Here is a 20301-nt window from a genome sequence, read left to right on the forward strand (position 1 = left end):
TGTACGTGTTCCCGGCCCCATCCTCCGGGCCCAGCTCGCCCATGGCCGCGGCCTCCCCAGGCCCTGCAGGCCGCCCCGGCGTTGGTTACCCCGGCAACCCCCGCTACTTCCGCCTCACGCCTCCGTCACGTCACGGCGCGCCTCCGTTACGTCACGGCGCGCCGCCGTACGTCACGGCGCCAGGCCGTGGTGGTAGGGGTGCCCCAACCCCCCCCCCATTCGCGGAAAATCACACAATAAAATGGTAAATGAATGGTAAATATGGCAAACGAAGGGTTCGCTGAGCCCGCTGCCAGAGGAGGCGAGTGTGGCGGGGAGGATCTGATGGGGAGAGGGAGCGGCTCCAGGGCTGGGGAGGTCTCGTCACGCTGCTGAGGGGTCCCCGGTGGCCTCCCCTCCCACCCAAAATTACCCCAAAAGCCGCAGCAGCCCGAGCCCCCGCCCGCCCGTCCCTCTCCCAGTGTGGGAACAGCCATGGATCTTGCATGCCCCAGGTGCTGGCAGGGCGGAGAGGTCCCCAGAGGGTGCCCAGAGGTGTCTTTGGAAGCTGCTATGGCCTGAGGAACCCACAAGAATTTATTGTCATGTAGACAATTATTCTATCACCTGAGGACCCCTCACCACCTGAAAAGGAGAATTGGGGAAAAAACATGGAAGCCCGAGGGTTGAAATATAAACAGATTTAATAGAATAAGACTAGATAACTAGCATTAATAATACTAAGGAACCAATATTGAACCCGATACCAACATAGAACCATAGAATCGTGTAGGTTGGAAGGGACCTTTCAGATCATCGAGTCCAACCATTAACCTAAACCTGCTAAGTCCACCACTAACCCCTGTCCCTCAGCAACGCATCTACAGCTCTCCAGGGATGGGGATTCCACCACTTCTCTGGGCAGCCTATTCCAATGTTTGATAACCCTTTCGGTGAAGAAATTTTTCCTAATGTCCAATCTAAACCTCCCCTGGTGCAATTTGAGATCATTTCCTCTTGTCCTACTGCCTGTTACTTCGTAGAAGGGACTGACCACCACCTTGCTACACCCTCCTTTCAGTTAGTTGTAGAGAGCAATAAGGTCTCCCCTCAGCCTCCTTTTCTCCAGGCTGAACAACCCCGGTTCCCTCACCTGCTCCTCACGAGACTTGTGCTCCAGACCCCTCACCAGCTTTGTTGCCCTTCTCTGGACACGCTCCAGGAAAAATATACAGGGATTATACTCGGCCCATTCGGTCAGCAGGAAGCGGTGCACTCCCAGCAGGGGACAGCAAACACTGGACATTGCCAGCACTACGGCTTTGGGAGGAAGGGAAGGGTTCAGGGGTCCAGTAACGGGGCAAGAAGTTCTCAGGATGGCAGCTATCAAGGGAGAGAGAGAACTCCTCAGCAAACTTTCTAATGTATATTGAATGTGATGTTCATGGTATGGAATAATCCTTTTGGCCACTTTGGGTCAAGTGCCCAGGTCTCACTCCTCCTCATCCGCACACCTGACAAGGCTTGAAGACACCAAAACCTTGAAACCCCCATACCATATCTGGCTATAAAGTAAATATTTTCACAAAATTCAGACACTAGAGTCTTCTAAAATTGCAGTTTTCCCTAGCATTAGAAGAGACCTTACTGAAAAGTAAAATTACTGAAGGAGAAATTAGTCCTGTGTCGCTCAAAGCAGGACACAAGCCCATGGCCTCGGCCAGAGAGGGGCTGTGTTGGTGTCCCAGCCCCAGGTGACATGTTGGGAGTGCCTGGCCACCCCAAGGGCCATGGGTCCAGGTGGAGGAGAGCACAGCTTGCCATCCTCGCCCTGACAAAGCCTGTTCCGCAATTCCAGACACTGTGCTCCCTCCCTGTCTCTGGGCCATGCGTCCCAACTGTCAGCACGGAGATTCCAGCCTTCCTCCAGGAACTTCTTCCAAAAAGGCCTAAAATTGTCACTCCCCAATGTCCTTCCCCCATCACACCCTTGTGCTCTAGTCCCTGCCTGCAGCTGCTGGCTGTCCCCAGGAAGGCTGGAGAAGGACGGCGTGCGTATGACACAGCCCCCTCCTGAGAGGCTGACATCCTGCTTCCTCCGCTCTTTTATCTTGGTGCAGCGATCTCCGCCATCGCGTTTCCTACGTGCAGCGGGTGACGCTGCCGAGAAAGGTCCCCGGCCTTCGAATGGAAACAGCGTGAAGGCGCAGCCGGTGCCGGGGCGGAGCGTGCTGCTGCTGGGGACAGTGGGCTGGAGGGGGCCATCGCATGCAGCAGGGCTGGGGGACACCCCCAGACTGGGGCTCTGCGGGCAGGGTGCTGCCTGGAGGTGCCCCTCAGGTGCCAGGAGGTGTATGTGCTGGAGTTTTGCTTGGGATGCGTGTATGCATCCCAGCTGGCACCATGTCTTGGCCCAACCTGCTTGGGTGGGATGCTCAGACCCTCATCATCATCAACATCATCATGATCTCTCAATTTCCACAGGCTCTAGCAGCACTGCTCGCTGGAGATGGTCCACCCTTAGTACCACTGGGCTGGGCATCAGCTCTGCCCACCAGCAGGAACAGCAGCCTACTGCCATGCTGAAGGAGGTGATGGCCCCATGCCATATCTGTGTGGGACCTTCACGTCACAGTTGCCATTGCTCTGCCCAGGCCCTGCAGATTTCCGCTTGCTAAAGGAACGGTTTCATGCCTCCGCTCCATCCCTCTGCTTACTTGCTGCTTACTCACCCCCCGTTGCTCATGCAAATCATTTGCAGGGGCCCTTCTAATTTCCGAGAAGTATCTGAAAGACCTAAACGCTCTCTATGTTTATTTGCAAACACTATTAACCATTTCCTCTTCTTGCCCCAGCCACATGCCTCCTGCCTGAGCCAGGAATTCACAGATGTGAATTCAGTTAAACCAGCGGGGGAGGGATCTTCGGGAACCTGTGGGCTTCTCTTCCCTTCTCTTCTTTTTGTGGTAATTTGTGTTCCTCATCTCATTTGGGAAGCTTTGCTTTCTTTGGGCTTTGAGGACATTCAGCTCCAGGCTTTATTTGGCTCCCTCCAAGGTATGTGGTCTTTGCTTTCTTCTTCATCTTCCAAATTTTCAGTGCTCCTTAAATACCCCAGATGCTTTTAAGCCATTTTGAGACTGACTCTTCATCCTTTGAGGTGACTGCTCAGGGTTGATGGCTGTTTGCCCTGACAGTGATGGCTGCAGAAGATTGGGGATTTTTCTGGGTTCCAGCCACGTTGGTAGGACCTTCACTGACATGTTGGGCCAACTTCTTGTTGGGGGAAAAAGGGACATTTGTGCTTCAATGAAGTGGTGTGACATGTGCTTGCTGAAGTTCCCGTTTCTTAGTTCTGAAGAACAACGTGTTTTCTCTCTTATTCCCTTTTCTCCTTCCTTCTTAGCCCTTGTTTCACTCCTTCAGTGGCCAAACGGAAGTGGAGACTTCCCCATGCAATTTGCCATATTGCAGCTCAGAGAAAGAGAATTTATTTTTTTAAGCATCAAAGGACCTTTGTCAGGCCCCCCTCAGCTAACCCCAAGGTGTGACATCCACCCAGTTTGGGCTGGAGGGGATTTACCAGCATGAGTGGGAACCGCAGCACGGCTGGAGCCAGGCTGTTTTCCTTGGTGATGGAGAAGTTGGTGCAGGAGCCAGCAGGAGCTGTGTGGGTCTGCCAGGGTGCAGGCAGGGCACAAAGCCTGCCTGAAGCCTGGGAGCTGCTGCAGGGCCAGAGCCATGATCCTCCATGGTGCCAGCGCTGGGGGGACATCTTGGTTGGGGCATGGCACCACTGCTCACACCTCGCTTTCCCCCACAGCAGCTTCCTAGCAGTAAGATGGATCTTTTCTTTTATTCTTTTCTTTTCACCCTTTTCATTTTTTTTTTTTCAGCAAAAAGGGGAAAACCCCCACCCTGTTCTTTCCTTTGTGTTGGAGCAAGCTTTCCATCAGAGAAAGAGCCGGGAGACCTCCTGGCTTGCCCTCCCCTGTGGTTTCTGCTGAGAGCTCTGTGAGATCCCCAGTGCTTCCTGGCCTCACACAGCCTCATCCTGCCCCCCAAGCAGCCTGGAAAGGTTCCCGCGTCAGTGCCAGTCCCCAGCCTGCTGGGGAGCAGGGGGTGAGCCTTGGGACACGTGTTTCTGAAGGAATCTGAGGATCCGAAAACGTTGCCGTGTGGTCTGCATCCAGCCACCGCTGGTTTCTAGTGAATGCGGCAGCCTCCCTCCCCGCCCTGGGTGCCAACTTATGCTCCATTTTGAGCGTGCATTGGAAAGTTTGAGCAGTTTGTGCTACGATTTTAATCAGAGCTCACCATTGCTGCACAGGGAGGGAAGGGTGAGCCAGTCTTTCCTGCCAATCCCTGGCTCGGTGAGTCGTGATCTCAGCGATGATACCGGTCACATCTTCCACCTCTAGAAAACCAAAACATGTCGCAAGTGCCAAACAAGCCTCCCCACACTCGGCCCAGGTGCTTGGTGTCACCATCTGGGGACAAAAAGTCTTGAGGTGGAAAAGCCTCCTTGCTGTGAGCTTCCATATTTTCTGGAATTCATTTTAGTTTTGTTTAGTTAGGGGTTTTTTGATGAGAATGCAGGAAATTGCGAACAAGAGGCAATGTCCACCTCAGAACCCACCAGCACCATTGCACATGGTGGAGAGCGTTCCCCTTGCCACTCTTCCAGGCGGTGGCCTCTAGCCAGGTGGCATGACAAGGTGACAAGGAGGGGACAGCCCCCCAGCTTTGCTCTGCAGCCCAAGCCGGGCCAGAAGCTCATGAGAAAGGAGTGATGCTGCAATGCCAGGAAAGTAGGATCCAGGACAGGCTGGATTGAGCCACCAAGTGAGGGTGAGCCCTGCTTGCCCTGGCTCAGAACCCCTTCCTTGACCATCCTAAATGAGGGGTGGCTCCCCCAGCCCGCTCACCTGCAGGGGCCATATCTGAAAGCGAGAAGTGAACAAGCCCCAGCCCTACAGCTTGTTTCTGAAAGTTCGGAAAATAATGAAATCATCATGAGAATTGCATCCTTCACCCTCATTATTAATTTTCCCCTGACACTTTCCAAAATTGTGGGGCACCAAGGTTACGTTCAAGAGAAGCGGAGGAACCAGCCACGGCGTGCTTTCACCTTTGGTTATTTCCTATGCGAGTATTAGTCAGCAAGGCGAGCGGGGAACGTCGCTGGTGGAGAAATTAAATAACTCTGCTGCAAAGGCCACCCCAATAACAGCCCCTGTTCCCTGTGAATCTGTCTGTGGAGAAACACAAGTAAGGAGGCAAAACTTCTCCTTCTCCTCCTCTTTCTCCTTCTCTTTCTTCATCTCTTCCTTTTTCTTCTCCTTTTCCTCCTTCTCCTTCTCTTTCTTTGCCTTTGCCTTCACCTTCACCTTCGCCATCACTTCCTTCTCCTCCTTTTTCCTCCTTCCCCTTCTCCTCTCCTTCTCCTCCTTCTCTTTCTTTGCCTTTGTCTTCGCCTTCACCTTCTCCATCACTTCCTTCTCCTTTCTCCTCCTTCTCCTTCTCCCTCCTCTCCCATCCATTCCCTGTGGGAGCAGCCTGCCAAATGACACTCAGGGTGCCCCATGGCTGCTCAGACCCTGCCCAGCTGCCTGCTGCCATTCGGCCATGGGCACCCAGCACCCATGGGTACTCAGGAGCCTGAAACAACCCTTTTACTCACGGGCCTGGCTTGGAGCCGAGAACATGTCCCCTGTGTTCCCTGCCTGCTCCATCCCTGGGAGCTTTTCCCAAAAAGGGTGGGGGTTTAGCAGTGCCCATGCCCGCTGCTCGGGGAGGGGGGGTGCCTGCGTGGGAGCGCCCTGAGAGCGTGCCAGGAGGGGAAGGGGCCAGGCTCAGCTCAGCTGATCCCTGCCTCTGTGGGGAGGAAGCTGGGGGCGGGAGGCAGCCCGGGTTTCCCTCTGGGGCAGAGATGGGCACGTTTCATTTCCACCCCAGCCCCTGCCGTGCACGCCGGAGAATAAGCTGCCGCTGTGGGGAAGGAAGCACAGAGAGAAGGACGGCACGGCACGGCTGACCGAGCAGGGGACCGACCACCTCGCCATGGCTTCAGGAGCCTCGAAGACGATGTGGGGCAGTATGGAGGTGGCCCTGACCGGCCTCTGTGCCGTCCTGCTCTGCTGTGGTCCCATGCTGGCCAGCTGCCGCCGGGGTAGGTACCAGAGCATGGCACGCTCGCTGGCACAGCCCGTGTCGTTCGCAGCCGGTGGAAAATGTCTAAGGGTTGGGAGCTTTGTAGTTAAAAATAGCTCTGGCATCAAGAAGGCACAAAACCCCAAAGCTTATGGGTACGCGCTGCTGAAGCAAGGGAAATGGGGATGCTCAGTGTAAAAGTGGGGTTAAAGGATGGAGAAGGGGACCGGCACCACGTTATGGGCACACTGGCCGTGGTCAGGGTTTGGTGTTGAGCCTCTGGGTTTGCCAGCGCCTTGTGGGGTCTGGGGTTTTCTGCTTGGGCTCTCACGGCTTCGGGCTGTGCCCTCGGGGTGCTCCTCCTGGTTTGGGGCTTCATCCTGAAGGAGCCAGGGTCCTGTGTGTGGTTTTGCTCAGGGTGAAATTTGTGGGAGAAGGGGAGGTGGAGGGGAAGGAGTGAGTCCGGGCAGAGTGAGCAAGAGCCCTGATGAAGCCGTATTCTCCCTTCCTCACAGGCCAGCTCTTTCTTTGGTGGCTTTGGGTGTTTTCTGCCCCAAGAGTGGGCACAGGGCTGGGCATCTTTTGGAGCAGATGTTACCTCTGATACTGGGAAGATGCAGGGAAACATGTAAATCCAACCTCTGCTTTCAGAAGTTCTCTGAGAGCTTCATTCATTGCTGGCGGTGGCACTGGGTAGGAAGCAAAGCCCTAAGCCTCTGAATATTTCCTGTTCATTACAAGAAACTCAGAACACTGCAAAAATTACATCTTTTGGTCTGTGGGAGCCAGGGCACTTCCCTCCCTCCCTACTCCTGTTTGGTCTTATCCCTCATTTCTCAGCCCAGTTTTCTATCTAATCCTGTATCTACTCAAGGGATTGTTCCAGTTCCCTTTCTGGTTGGTGATGCTGGGGACATGGTGCTCTGGCTCAGGCCAGTAATGGAGATACAGAAGGGACTTTTCTAACTCTGCCCGCAAGCCCTGGGGCTGCTGTCGGCAGCAATTTCTGAAAAGGGAAGATAAATGTCTTAACGGCAGGAATTTTTCAAAGCATTGACGGTTTGAACCGCTTGGTCAGATAACCCACATGAAAAATGCTTCTTCGTGCTTTTTATTACTCCGAGCAAAAGTTAATGCAGCAGCTGCCTGGTCCTGCTGGACGGGGCTGACGTGAGCCTGGCCCACGTTTGCAGCATCCCCGCTGCCCGGGGAGGGGATGGACCCTCAGGGATCATGGGCAGGGAAATGTGGTGAAGCGACAGGGCTGGTGCTAAGTGCTGGGGGGGCTGTGGCCATGGCTGATTGCCCTCTCTGCCGGGATCAGCCTGACAAGCTTGGCCAGGACCCACCGGGGTGGGTGCCTGGCTGCCCACATACACGCAAGGATGAGCTCCAGGTTGCTCTGACCTGTTAGATGGTCTCAGGCTGGAGGTGGCAAATACCATGCCCTGGGCAGCCCCTGCCTGCTCTGCTCCCAGCATGGAGCGGTGGGAAGAGCCAGGGCACCCTGGCAGGCAGTTAGGCATGAGATGGGCTGCACTGCGGGGTGCTGCCCTGGCCTGGGACTCAGTCCCTCTGCTCGCTTTCAGAGGCAACATCAGCTGGAGGAAGGATGACTCAGACAATAAAATACAGCATAGATTTAAAAATAGCACAACCCCCAAAGTCTGTTTTCCCCGGTACAGGTGTTCTGGGTTAATTTTAGTTAGCCCAGAGCACAACTTGCTCTGCTGAAACCACTTCACATTGCAGTAGCTGCCCTGCGGCTGGCAGGCTCACACTTGGGAGGGGAGAGACAAGGGGTGATGTACCTCCCCATGATCCAGGGTGATGCTGTGGACTGGCCCAGTATCAGGCCACCTGCATTGCTGGGAAACCCCAGAGCCTGGCCGCAGATGAGCCAGGTGCTGGCCATAGCATGGTGCTGGGCTTGTAAGCGCTCACTGGCAGGTTTTTGTAAATCCCTGTAGGGATCTCAGGACCTGAGGGTGAAACAGCTGAGGAACTCGTGGAACCTCTGGGTTTGGGATGTAGGAGCCCATCACTTCTCCATGGGATGGGGCGCTAGTCAGGGTGGGCTATCACCCTCTTTACATCCCTGGTTCCTGCACTGGGGGTACGGCTGTTTCTGAGACCTGTGCCCACTGTGACCATGTCTGTTCCTTGTTTCCTCTCTCCCAAATAGTGACCTTCTTCCCAGCCATGTTAACTCTCCCTGCAGGTGGTTCAGCCACCTTCTTCTGCAACATCTCCATGGAGAATGACTCTGGCTCAGAGTACAGCCTCAATTGGTACAAGGAGATCAACCACAGCCAACCCCAAAAAATTGCTGAAATCAGCCGGAACAAACCCCAGACAATGACAGAAAAGTACCTGCTCACCAACCACACTCCTGCCTTCAAGATCGAGATCCTGAACCTTCACCAGAATGACTCTGGATCCTACTACTGTGGGCTGATCACCTTTTTTCAACCTAATAAAGTGATGGAGAGCACCCGGTCCCACCTGGTTGTCACAGGTCAGCCTGGGGACTGAGCTGGTGGGAACAGGTCACTGGTGTCATCCCATGGTGCTATGGCCCTAAGGCCCCAGAGCACAAGGCAAGTCCTTCCCCATAAGGAAGGACCTGATGTGGGTCAGGAGAACACAGCTCTACCCTTTCCCCTCTCCTTTGCATGCCTGGTTGAGCATAGGGACACAGGCTCTCCTGCATCTGCACTGTGGCTGGATGCGGCCCTGAGGTAGGAGGTCTCCATTCTGCTGGGGCTGTGTCCCCAGCGATGCTGTGGGGAGGAGCAAGTCCTTAACCATGGATGGAGGCAGGAGACCGGTGTAGGGAAGTGCCCGCACCCCTGAACAGCTCCTTTATCTGGGGACAGGGCTTGTATTTGGGTGATAACCAGGGCTCACCCCTTTGAACAGCCAGCATCGATGTAGATACTATTCTTGCAAAACCATGTAGCCCCATGGTGTGGGAGACTGAGGTCTTGCAGGAAGATATGCCATGCAGTTGCTTGGCAGCATGGAGGCTTTGGGGGGCTGAAGGCAGCCTTTTATAAAAAGGAAAAACACTGCAAAAGTTACTGTCTTTCACAACATCTCCTCCCAACATGAGCTGAAGCTGTGTTGTCCCTAGGACATGGAAGCAGCTGGGAGACTTAGGGAAGCCATGTCCTTCATGTGGCTCTGCTGGGGCATGGAGTCATGCCATGGGACTGCAGTGCCCTGGCCCCCTGCACCCCAGCTCTCATCATGTGGGATCATCCTCACCACCTGCAATAGGAAGGAATGGGACATGGCCAAAATGTCAGCCCAAATTCACATCCCCCATGTCAGCCCAAATTCAGGGCCCTGGAGAGACGGCGGGGCTGTGGCAGCCTGCCTGGGACTGAGCTCTTCTGGGGACAGCCCCTGTGTTCCCCTGTTGACTTTCCCAGGGACTAGAGAGGCCATTTTACACTCCTGACCTGCTGGTTTTCCCCCCCCTTTTCTTTGGATGGATATTACAGCAGCCCCTGAGAAGACAAATGCCACTGATGAGCCCGAGCTGGAGGAAGGCAATTCCCCGGATCACATCAAGGCTGTGTTCCTGGGCATCCTGCTGCTGGCTGGGGCAGTTGCATTGCTGATCTTTGGCTACCTCACCGTCACGTACAGGAGAGGAGGTATGATCCCCACTGGGAGCTGTGCTGCACCAAGGGGCTGGGGACCTGCCAGGGAACCTGACGAGGTGATGCTTATTCAGCAAGCCCAGCTTGAACCCAGGGGCAGCCAGATGTCTGCAGCTTGGTACAGAGGCAGAGAGACAGTTGATTACCTGAGTACACAGGCAGGTTCAACGTGCTGAACGCAGCTGTGGCATGTCCTCATGGGACAGATATCTCCATGCCTACAGGAGAACAATGCTTTGGGCCATTCTCACCCTTCATGGAGTCCCCAGGCCATGTACTGTGGCTCTGAACCACTTGTTGGCACAGTGTCTTAACGCTGCATGAAAGTTCCTCACATACACCTTGCCTGGGCACCTTCTTGTCTTCTCGCTGCAGCACTGGGCATTGCCTTGGCCACACTGTGAGTAGCCAGGGGGGCACCACACTAAACTAAATTAAACCCTAGACCATGGGCTGGTACCTCACTTGTCCTTGTAATGCTCAGGCTGTTAGACCCTGGGTGGAGAAAGAGGAAGCGAGGTGCAATGGTTGTGGTGTCCAGCACCTCCTGGGACATGAGGGCTTGGTCAGCCCCTGCCCAAGATGCTCACACTGTCTTGGCACACAAGCAGCTTCTAACAAAATGTGTTGCTTACTTTGCAGATGTGCAAAAACCACGAAGTGAAAATGTGCCAGTGGTGAGTTTTCCGTCTCTGATGCCCTGCCACGTTGCAGGGGAGCATCGCGGCATCGCTGGGGTGTGGAGGGTGCAGGGCCTCCCTTTATCAGCCCTTCACAGGCTTCTCGCTTCTCCTGTCTTCTCTGATGCTGCAAGATCTTTTCTGCACAGCTACAACTGCTTTTTTTTTTTTTGCACCTGCAGTACAACACAATCAAAAAACCGCCTGAGATAGGATGGGACCGCTGTAGTCCAACCCTTGCTCAAAGTGGGGTTATCTTTGACAGTGGATTGTGTTGCTGTAGAAAATAGGAGAAAATGTGCCCCTTCCCCCCCCAATATATTAAGCTGAAATTTCTCTTGCTGCAGCTAGACCCTGTTTTCTCTCTTCCTTTTGCTGGGCACTGCCAGGAGGAGTCCAGGGAGGACTTTGTAGAGTAGGGTAGATGGTTGGACTCTATGATCCCAAGGGTCTCTTCCAACCTGAATGATTCTATGATTCTATGATCTTCTCTCCAACTCCATTATGTAGCTGAAGGCAGCGAGTGGGTCTCCCCTCTCTGGGCTGAACAAACTCAGTCCCAGGCTCTCCTCGTGCCTCCTGTGCCAACACAGAACCCGATGGAGAAATGGGAAAAGGGCTTCTAGCATGACCCTGCCTTCAATAGCCAGGTAGGCAGGGAGCTCCACCTCCCTGAGAGGCAGAGAGGAAAGACCCACACAGCCTTGGTGGTGACCCCACAGCTCAGAGTCTGGTTTCTCTTGGCAAATGCTATCCCAGGTCTGTGCATCGTTCTGCTTTCTGTCCCTCTTACCCTCCTGGGATGCTTCAGAACTGGTTTTGGCACCTGGTGTAAAAAGAGGGCTTGTGCTGGGGATGGTGGGTACCTCCACACGATCAATTGCCCTGACGGGTTTTCCTTGCAGAAGGAAGAGAAGCCCCCTGTGGTGTCTGTGTCCACTGTGGACTATGGTGTGCTGGAGTTTCAACGGGACCAGTGCACCCAGGTGCCCTCCGAGACCCGACCTGTTGATCAGACTGAATACGCCACTATCATCTTCCCAGAGGAGAAACCTGTCACACCGGAGCGGGGGAAGAAACACCAGGATGAGAGGACTCGGCAGCTGCAGCCATGCTGAGGGCTGGGGTCCCTCCTGGCTGGGGGGGTGCAGGCAGGGACAGGCTGCCCTGGTCTCTTGCTCCCACCACACTTTGCTGTTGGGAAAAACCCAGCGTACAAGGACTGGAGTGACAGAGGCACTGCTGCTGGAGTTGATATTGGACAGTCCTGGCCATGGTGGGATCATGGCCATGGGGTGGGTACCGTAAGATGAGGAAGGTCCCTACTAGGCTTCAAGTGCTGCCTCTTCGCTCAGCGCAGGGATGATGGGCTGGGGCAGAGCAGCAACACCAACAAGTCTGTCCTAAAGGTGATTTTACATCATATCTTAGTTTTCTACCTCCACCCGGGGCTCTCTGGACTGGCCACGCTGCTTCCCTCACCCAGGTCTGACCCAACTAGCAAAGCACAACTGTGGGACAAAACTCCGGAGGCCAGAGCTGGAGTGGATCCTGGGAGATGCTGCTCGTGGGGCGCCAGGGCTGAGGGCTTCTTGCCCTGGGCAGAGACTACCTTGTGTACTGTTATTTAAAGAATGCCCTGGGAAGTGGGCGGCTGGTTTTCCTCCTGTCTCCAGGCACTTTCCTCCTCTGCAAGAGGGGAAGTCTACCCCCATGTCCCTTCCTCCACAGGTGGGAGATGGGTCTGGCCCTGCGGGGTGAATAAAGGGTTTCACGTCCGGGGTGTTTGTTGTGTGTGCCACGTCGCGATGGCAAGCGCGTGGGCAGGCAAATAACGGCTGTTGGCAGCGCGCAGGCGAGAGCCGGGAGGCGGCAGTGTCTGTTGTGGTTCCTGGGCCTCTCCGTGTGATACACAAGCCGCTCTTCCACAAAGCTGCTCTTAATAATTTAGAGAAGCTGCCGCTCTTTTTCCTCTCGCCCATCTGAGCCAGTCACCCAGGTGCAGCTGCAAACCAAGACCCCTCTTACCAGGCTTATCTCGGGGCTCTCACCCAACTTGTTGGGGATGAGCATTGCTGCCGTGCTGGTGGCCCGAGTGTCATCAGCAGGGGCAAAGCTCACAGCGTGGTGCTCGGTGCAGCTTTCCGGCTCCAAACTTGTATTTTCCCCTCTTGAGAGCAATGCCAGGGCCATGCTGTCTGCCAGAAACCAGAACAGAAAGTGACAGCTGCTTGAAAGGGGAGAAACCTCAGTAAGGAGTGGCTTTGGAGGCAACAGAGACCTGCCAGGAGATCACAAAACCCAGCGGAAACACAGAAGAGTCACTTGCATCTCACACCTTGGTGGCACTGTCAACAGGTTTCTTTTTCCCTTACCCTCAGTAAAACCAGCGCAGCCTTGTGGGACCCAGCCCAGGATTCACACACAGATTTGACAGAGTTGGAAGGGACCTCTAGAGATCAACTAGTCCAACTCCCCTGCTGATCAGGATTGCCTAGAGCACATTACTCAGGACTGCATCAAGGCGGGTCTTGAAAATCTCCAGAGAAGGGGACTCCACAACCTCCCTGGGCAGCCTGTTCCAGGGCTCTGTCACCCTCACCATAAAGAAGTTCTTCCTCATTTTTGAGTGGAGCTTCCTGTGTTCCAGCTTGGGCCTGTTGCCCCTCATCCTATTGCTGGAAACCACTGAAAATAGTCCGGTTCCATCATCCTTCAGCCCACCCTTTAGGAACTTGTAAACATAGATGAGGTCTCCCTTCAGTCTTCTCTTCTCGAGGCTAAAGAGCCCCAGCTCTTTGAGCCTTTTCTCATAAAGGAGGTGCTCTAATCCCTTAATCATCTTGGTTGCCCTACGTTGGGCTCTCTCCAGCAGTTCTCTGTCTCTCTTGAACTGGGAAGCCCAGAACTGGATGCAGTATTCCAGTTGTGGCCTCACCAGTGCAGAGTAGAGGGGGAGAATGATCTCCCTCGACCTGCTGGTCACACTTCTCCTTATGCAGCCCAGGATTCCATTGGCCCTCTTGGCGACAAGGACCTGGGGTGAAGGGGCAAGGCATGCCAGGCACCACAGTTTGTCCTCTGTGGGAGCTGGAAAGTCCCCAAGAAACCTCCACAGGAGACCAGATGGAAGGAACATCAATCTGGAATGGTTTTCATCCTCCCTCAGAGCAGGAGAGTGGATGTGGTGCCCACCTCGGTTCCTGGTGCCACTGAAGAATTCCAGAAGCCACCATGGGTAGTGCTGCAACTCCCACAACATTCACTCATACCAATGCATGGCTCAGCCCGTGGGGGCTTTTCAGCAAGCAGCAGCCCTGCTCCTTGCCCCAGTCACTCTGGCAGAGACCTGCTGTGGCCAGCTGGGCTTGGCTCACGCGGAAAGCTGAGGCAAGAGGCAGCCACAGCGGGTGAGAAGTGGGAGCTCAGTCAGCAGTTTTGTTTCTGGCTTTCCCGTCAGACACGACACCAGCGAGAGGGTGGGCCCTGCTTCATATTTTCCATCCTGCCTCTTGGGCAGTGAAGGTGATGGGTCTTCATCCTCTCCTGTATCCCCTGGCTGCAGCCATGGCTCCTCCAGGAGCAGTCAGGGCTGTGTCCCTTCCCCTCTTGGCAGATGGTGGTCTGCAGCCAGCCAGAGGCTCCCAAGCCAGGTAGTGGAGCTGAAGGTGTAGGAAAGCATCTCCCACTGCCACTGGGGATGGGAGAGGATGCAGCCCATGGCAATATCTGTGCTCCTTCAGCTCCCCAGCAGCTTAGCTGTGATCCTGCTCCTTGAAGAGAACAAAGCCCAGGGACACATGGGGCGAGTGGTGGGGATGCTGCCAGACACCGTGTCCCATCCCTGTTTGAAGGACAAGGTGCCAGTGCCAGCAGAGACCTGAGATATGCTCCTCTGCGCTGTGCTGGCCAGAGCGGGAACAGGGCTGGGATGAGCTCCATGTGGGATGCAGGTTTCAAGCCCCCAGCTGAGCATCCTCAAACCAGATGGTACCCTGAGATGGTGTCAGCCCCCATATCCCACCATCCTGCTCAGGGACTGGGACCTGAAAACATTTGCGTGCAGGAGCTAACTCATCTTCCCATGCGAGCCAGGAGAGCAGCTGCTGACTGTTTTGACTCTCCCTCCAGCGTGGTTTAGTCTTCCTGGAGTCACTGCATAGGATCTGCAGGAAGTTGTCTTACCTCCCATCCTGAGAAGTCCCCAGTTCTGGCTCAGTTCCACCATCCCACCTTCCCCTGCCCCTCCTTCCACATCACAGCCCTCCTGCTTTTGCCCACCACTGCACCCATACCAGCTGCCTGCTCACTATCTACACCAACTGGCAGGTTTATGCCCTTTTTCTCCACTCCAAATGAAGCAGTGACCCAAGCAAACTAATTTCCACTTATGATGTTAAAGTTTGTGTCGGGTTCTCCAGCAAGGGCTGAGCTGACACCCTCAAGTCCTTTGGCTTTCCCTGCCTGTACCAAGAAGGGGCTGGAGTGCGATGAGCCTGGTGTAGTTTTGGGGTACATCCTTTCTACCACAAGTGCTTTGTTGGCTCTGGAGGGGCGTGGGTGGCACAGTTTCAGTGGTCTTTGGTTTAGAGGCTGCGGAGAGGAGGTTTGCTGCAGGGTGGTTAGGCAGACCCCACCACCTGGCTCTGGTTTTTTTGACCTCACTCCCTGCAGCGTCACAGCCACTGGAGCTAACCCCTGAGCCTCAAAGCCACTGGCCACCAATAGAGTAAGAGCAGGGCCCCAGCCTGGTCCTCAGCATCCTGTTTCATGAGAACTGGGGCTTACAGCAGTGTAAGCAGGAGAAGAACACTGGGAATGGCTCCTGCAAGGCCAGAGGGGACAGGGCATAGGTTTGATTCTGCTCACCTCATTCCTTACCAGCATTGCCGTGTGAGTGATGGAGGAGTCTCCTGACAGCCCCTTACCCCACGCTTTGTGCTCACAACTGCACGGCACCCAAACTGGGGAGGTTACAATATTTGTTTCCCTGTATCACCCCAGAGAGAGCACCCCCAGCCCTTTGTGCAAGCACACACAAATGCTCACAAACACACAAAGGTGCACACAGCTCGCCATGCGAATTTGTGTGTACACCCCCACATTTGCACAGCCACTGTGTGCCAGGCACCCCAGCAGACAAGCAGCCCCCCATCTCCCCCATCCACATGCTGCAGCTCTTCCCATGCCAGGACCCAGCTGCAGCCAAGGGGGCGGCTGCGGGTGCTGAAGCTGCTGTGCTTCCTGCACACTCTGGTCTGGCAGTTAAAGCAACCACTTCCGACCACGGCCACCCAGTGCTCCCCCGATGAGTGGCTGCCACCACCGTGCGTGCCAAAAATGCTTTGTCAGCTCCCCGGGACTGCACCGGAACACCCAGAGAGCAGAGCTTACCCCTGGTCCCACGCTGGGGTCTTGCTGATGGGGAATGGCCAGATCCCACTGGGAGACCTCAGAGAGCTGGGACTGATCCCAGACAGTATCTGCAGAAAGCTGGGTGTGTGCCTTCAGCCTATACCTAAGCAAGCAAAATCCCCTATACAGGTGCTTGACAGCCAGCCTGGTCCCTTATATACCCCAGACTTGATTAAAGGTGATTGGGAACAACATGTGAGCAAGCATCCCTTAAAGAAACCTGAGCCCAATACCCAGGTTTTGAGAAAACTGGGCAAGCAGATGACGGTGGAGAGGAAGTCCTCTCCTGCTGCTTGCAGCAGCATCTTTGATGAGAGGCATGGCATGGAGCAGCAACATACTATTCCTGCAAAACAGGACATTGCAGAAGCCAGGGGGAGAGGAGTGGTCAGGTCCTGTGGCAGTAAGGTCACTTACAAGTGAACACTGTCCTGGTCTCTGGGAGATGTCAGACCTGTGTTTTGGTTTGGGGGAGGTTGGGCTGGAGGTGATGCAGTGGGGTGCGTGTGTTATTTGGCCCCTGGGTTAATGGGGTGATCTGTGGGTAGGACGGGTCTGTCGGGCAATATGGTGTGGGAGCATTGCCATGGCCTCGACTCCCTGGGAAAACATCTGTTGGCTCTGGAAGAGACAGGCTGGGGTGGGCTGGTGGGTGCCGTGTTGGTGATGGGACCAATGGGCTGCTGGGCAGGTTGACTGGACCTCTAACCATGGCCAGTTTGCACAGTCTTGGTATGTCCTGAGGGGTCCAGGCTCATAGCACCTCCTCCGCCCTGTCCCACCGAGAACCTCACCCTGCCTGTCTCTGAGCCTGCTGTAGGCTTGCAGAACATCTGTGTTTCCTCCCACCGCCCTCGTTTTGCTTTCTCTAGTTTTGTTTTGAGTTGGCTCCAGGGTTTCTCCTTCTCTCTCTTCTTCCCTTTGGCAGGATGTGCTGCCTGAGGAGGATGCTGGCAGGCTGGATCCTGGCACACAGGGGCTCAGAGAGCCAGGAATGAGCCCTGGACCCATCCACTCCACCATCCCCAAGACCAAACCCACTGCCCATGGCACCAGGGCAGAACCTTTTCGGAGGGGGTTGAGCTCTCTCCTAACACCTGGAGGGACCTTTTCGAGGCTGAGGCCCACTAGATGAACAGGGAGTCCAAACCCGTTTGGGGTGGTACCTGCTTGCATCTTCACAGCCACAACCCCCCTTAATCTCTCCGCATTGCTCAGCATCCCTTTCCATCCCAGAAGTGCAGGGTGATGGGGCAATGTCTCCTCTGTAGTCCAACTTGGGCATATCCCCATTTCCAGAGAATCCCCTTTGCTTCAAATCCACCCTGGGACAGGTGGACTACTGTACTGTAAGGGCTTGACTATGAAGACAGTCCAGCCTGGGAGGAATCCATTGGTTGTCCCTAAAGGTGGTGGGTTTCACAGTGATGGGGTGACAATCATTCACAGTCAACAGTGGCAAAGTCAGAGTGGGACAGAGAAACTGGTATGGAGCCATGTCCCAGGAGGATACACATGCCGAATTCACCTTTAGCTTCAAGGAAGGGGGGAAAAAAGAGGATCCAGTAAATACTAGATGAGTCAATCTGCCTCCATACCCAGAAAGCCACTGGAACAAATTAGTAAGGCCACCAAGCGGTAAACACTGAGAGGGCAGCGCTAGGGCTGAGAATAGATATAGGAAGAACACATTGTGTCAAATCAACCTCATTTTCTCTTCATTAGGGTGACGGGCTGGGTACTGCAGGGAAAGTGGGAGTGATGCTATCTTCGTGCTAATGCGATGTTCTCACGAGCAAATTAGGGGAATGGGAAATTCTGCCCCTGTGGGTAGATGGCTACCCAAGAAGTTGTATCCCATGAGTAGTTATCAATAGCTTGTGGCAGCAGACAGATCAAACAGAAGTTTTCTGGGAGAGCATGGCTCAAATGAAGGCAATATGCTGTTGAGGAAAGGTGTAGGGGCCATCTGGCAGGAGGGTTAGAAATCAGAGCCCCCCTGATGACCTGGAGAAAAGAGCAGAAATGCCCTGAAAGAATGACTGATGGAAAAGCACTGGGCACATTTAGTGCAGGAAAAGATGAGGGAAGGCTTCAGGGTGGGAAAAAGCTCCAGTGTGAAGCAAACAGTGGAAGACAGAGAAGTATTTAGGGTTATACTCTGTTGCTCAGATGGCAGTCAATCTGTCTTGCAAGCCTTGCTGTGCCACAGACAGCATCCCTGCTGCTGAGGGGATGTCCTGCTCTGCAGTCCTGCCTGGGGACCAGGGCTGAATGTTCCTTTCTGCTTCTCCAGGGGACTGCAGGCAGGATGGAGCCACCTGGTGTGGGGTGACTCCAAAGGGAAGGAATGGATGGATATCTCAGCAGGGATGGGATGCATGTGGGCCAAACAGTACAATGTGGGCACTTGGTCCCTGAGCTGGAGGGGTTGGGCTGGGGAGGCTGACACACAGTGAGAGATGGAGAGGAGGAGAAAGAACTTCGGGAAACTTTCCTCCTCTTGCCTGGGCGGCTCAGCCGGGGGTGGGAAGTGAAGTCAAAAATAATTTCAGGCTGTGTGAAAGCGGCAGGGAAATTACCAACTGGGATGCACCTTGTGTTTACCTCCCTCATGCATCCCGTGGAGGAGCCACAACCAGCGTGCCAAGATGGAGAGGACTGGCAGGGTCTGTCCTCAGCATGTCTGGCCAGCCCAGCAGGGCCATGCCAGGGCTGGGACAGAGATTGTCCTTGGTTCCTGCTGAGGCCAAGGCTGCAGAAGGACCTGCAGGAGCAACTTCTGTTGCCAGGTGGGTGCTGGTAAGTGGCAAGGTGCTCGGGCAGCGCCGGGAGGTGTGTGTGAAGTGGAACAGGACGTCAAAGCAGTTTCGGCTCTGTGGGTGGTTCTGGGAAAGTCCCTTTAGTAAAAGCAAGTTAAAGGCTTTAATAGAGGGACCAGCGCCGGGCTCCTTCTCAGAGATGACTGCGAGGGCTCGGTGCATCGTGAGTCGTGATTTGAGTGGTGTTGCCATGACGTAATGGGGGGCTGGTTTCCATCACAGCCAGGTTTTGGAGGCAGGGGCCCGTCCCCGTGCCAGGGGTGCCATTGGACCCCTGTTGAGCTGCGTGCCTCAGGGGCAGTGTTTTGCCCCCCAGGGTGGGCAGCGTGGGCAGCAGTGTCTGTCCTGGTGGGGAGCATCCCTCTGCCCTGTGGTAGCAGTCTTGGGGAGGAAGGGCTGGGCTGAAACCACAGTTCCCCCAGATGAAGCGATCGGTTTGTTTGGGTGAATATGAGAGTACCAGGAGAGAGGGCTGCTTCCCTGGGGGGCTCCTCCTCCTCAAAATAGCTCGAGGTGTTTAACGTGGGCACAGCTGTCCTCAAAGTAAAGGGGAGGTGTCAAAATCTTTAGGTTTCTCCTGCGTTCAGCCACCCTTGGGTAAATCTCAGCCACTAAGGGGTCCAAGGGGACAACCCTTCCTTCACTGTCCTGCTTATAGGGTGCTGCTCCAGCCCAAGTGGGATCCCATGTCCCCATGGCACAACTCTTGGACAGGGGTGACTCAGGTCCTGTCCACGGGTTAGGGCTTTGTTAGCTCTCCATAAAGATTCTGAAGACCTTGGCTTGACTCCTCTGCTTCCAGGAAACGTCCTTTCCTTCTTTTTAGTCCTGCTCCAAATCATAGCATCAAGGCATAGTTAACAGTAGAAGGATCTTAAAACAGGGAAGAACCTCAAAGCTGAAGATGGTCTCTGCCCCAGGACCTTGTCACCTCCCTCTGCTCTTGCAGGAGTGGCAGCGCACACTGTGAAGGTGCTGGAGGGCTCTTGGTACAAATGACTTAGATGCACCAAAGATCAGAGGCTCCCTGCCACCCTGTGGTTACCGGGACTTATCTACATTGTCTGCTTCCCTTTTGGGATCTGGAGAATGAGCCTGAAGTACTGGTGCCTCTTAAGACCTCACAGCCACTGTCACCTACTGCCGGCAGCCACTGTGTCCCTCTTGTGAGGCCACAGCTGCTGTCGCCTACATCCTCAGCAATCCTGCTGCCCCAGCCAGCTCCAGAGCAGGGCCAGCCACTGGCACCACTGCCTGGGACATCCAGGCTTTTGGGGTGCCAGGGGAACATACTTCATTTGACACTAATATGAAGTATTTTAAGCCTGATTCCTAGATCCTTCTGCCTTTTTTTTTTTTTTTTTTTTTTTTTTTTTCCCCCAAGCAGAGCTCTGTCCTGCTGTGGGCTTTAATATCCCAAAGTCTTTGCATTAAACCCTCCCTGTTTCTGGAAGCCTGAGTGCTCCTCCAGACACTCAACATGAGGAGCTTCCATAACTTTCCATGGTGTCTTCATCCTCAGCAGCAACCTGGCACATTTTCTCCAAGGCCAGACATTCTGGCGAGTTTTATGCCCTCTCT

The 20301-nt window shown here is 54.6% G+C and overlaps 1 protein-coding gene across 1 annotated transcript; it reads left to right on the top strand.

Moving 5' to 3' along the window:
* The first annotated feature begins 41 nt into the window (after positions 1 to 41).
* Positions 42 to 12207, top strand: PDCD1 (programmed cell death 1). The gene is made up of 7 exons (XM_014945787.1): positions 42 to 192; positions 2011 to 2225; positions 5938 to 6151; positions 8318 to 8650; positions 9642 to 9797; positions 10446 to 10480; positions 11389 to 12207. The coding sequence occupies exons 1-7, from the start codon at positions 42 to 44 to the stop codon at positions 11599 to 11601; spliced, it is 1317 nt and encodes a 438-aa protein (XP_014801273.1). The 3' UTR covers positions 11602 to 12207.
* The last annotated feature ends 8094 nt before the right edge of the window (positions 12208 to 20301 follow it).

This window comes from Calidris pugnax, unplaced genomic scaffold (assembly GCF_001431845.1).
Source record: "Calidris pugnax isolate Ruff unplaced genomic scaffold, ASM143184v1 scaffold111, whole genome shotgun sequence".
NCBI lineage: Eukaryota > Metazoa > Chordata > Aves > Charadriiformes > Scolopacidae > Calidris > Calidris pugnax.

What these genes read in the sequence shown, in the direction of transcription:
- PDCD1 (XM_014945787.1), top strand. Translation starts at nt 42, where the DNA reads ATGGCCGCGGCCTCCCCAGGCCCTGCAGGCCGCCCCGGCGTTGGTTAC. An exon ending in CACGGCGCCAGGCCGTGGTG is followed by an intron (nt 193 to 2,010) that starts GTAGGGGTGCCC and finishes GGCTGTCCCCAG; the next exon opens with GAAGGCTGGAGAAGGACGGC. An exon ending in GCGTGCTGCTGCTGGGGACA is followed by an intron (nt 2,226 to 5,937) that starts GTGGGCTGGAGG and finishes TTTCCACCCCAG; the next exon opens with CCCCTGCCGTGCACGCCGGA.